At 61.8% G+C, this 1,219-nt stretch overlaps 1 protein-coding gene across 1 annotated transcript in view; it reads right to left on the bottom strand.

Moving 5' to 3' along the window:
• Positions 1 to 549, bottom strand: part of LOC131213240 (runt-related transcription factor 3-like) — a 2,938-nt gene extending 2,389 nt beyond the window's left edge. The window contains exon 1 of the mRNA XM_058207247.1: positions 75 to 549. Coding sequence (XP_058063230.1) covers positions 75 to 549 — 475 coding nt within the window. The remainder of the gene's footprint in view (positions 1 to 74) is intronic.
• Positions 550 to 1,219: the final 670 nt, after the last annotated feature.

The raw sequence follows: 1,219 nt of genomic DNA on the forward strand, positions 1-1,219 counted from the left end.
ATGGGGGGGGAGATTAGATGGTTGGGTGAGCTAAAGCTAGAGCTATAGCCGGGTGCCGGGGATGGCGGACTTACTCTGCTTGGAGCGGGGCTCGCGCGGCCCATCGACCGTCACCTTGATCGCCTTGGTGTAGGTGGCGATCTGGCACGGGTACGAGCTGATGGTGATGGTGATCGAGAAGGACTTGCCCCGCCCGGACCGGCCGACGAAGCGGAGATCGTTGAACTTGGCCACCTGGTTCTTCATCACCGCGGTGCAGTTGCGTAGCTCCGCGTGGTAGTTCTCGTCGTTGCCCGCCTTGATCGTCACGAGCGTCCCGTCCTGGATGTCGTCCAGGGCGATCACCTTGAACGCGCACGGCAAACTCTTGTTCGAGCGCCAGTGCGTCGGGAGCGCGGAACAGAGGACGGCCGGGGAGCCGGTCTGGACCAGCTCGCCGTGGTACTCCTGCAGCATCTCGTGCAGGTTCGCGAACATGTCGTTGATTGTGGTCGGCATCGAGGGGCTCTGGCACTCGCTTGGGGCAGCGCCGGTGGCCGGTAGATGCATCGTCGCGCTCGGGACAGGATCGGATCGGGTACTGGTGGTGGTGGTGGCGGCGGCGCTCGGCTCACTGACGGTTGATTGATGGCGTGAGCTACAGCTACAGCTATAGCCTGTGCCCCGGAACGCACACACCGAGACTGCCTCTCGCTCTCTCTCTCTCTCTCTCTCTGGCTCTCTGGCTGGCTCTCTCACCGCGTTATCCTTCGCTCGGTTTCGTCCTTTTTTTCTGGGCCACTTACACGCACACTCGCGCACACTGCATCCGCTGCAGTAACGGCAGTATGGGCAGTAGGTCCTGGCGCACCACCGTCGTCGTCGGGCTGGGACCGGATGGCATGACGGCCGAGTCCTAATGAGCACACAGACACGGACACGCACACAAATGGCACACTAGCCAGCCAGCCAGTAAATCGGGTAGTAATCGGGTTAGTAATCAACGGGACCCCGCCGCCCGTCACGAGGATCACCTCCACGAACTTCCCCCCGGAACGTCGAAACGTCAAAACGCGCGCGCAAGATGGCCGACCGGATCGAGGTGGATCGAGGGAGGGAGCACAAGGAAAGAGCTCGAGAGTTGCTGCTCGCTCCCGTGCTGTGCTGTTTGATCGTTGTGGCCTCGGGTTGCGGGTTTGCTGCTGTCACTACACTGGAAGGAGCTGTCACAGCACACAGT

Source organism: Anopheles bellator, chromosome X (genome assembly GCF_943735745.2).
Source record: "Anopheles bellator chromosome X, idAnoBellAS_SP24_06.2, whole genome shotgun sequence".
Classification (NCBI taxonomy): Eukaryota; Metazoa; Arthropoda; class Insecta; order Diptera; family Culicidae; genus Anopheles; species Anopheles bellator.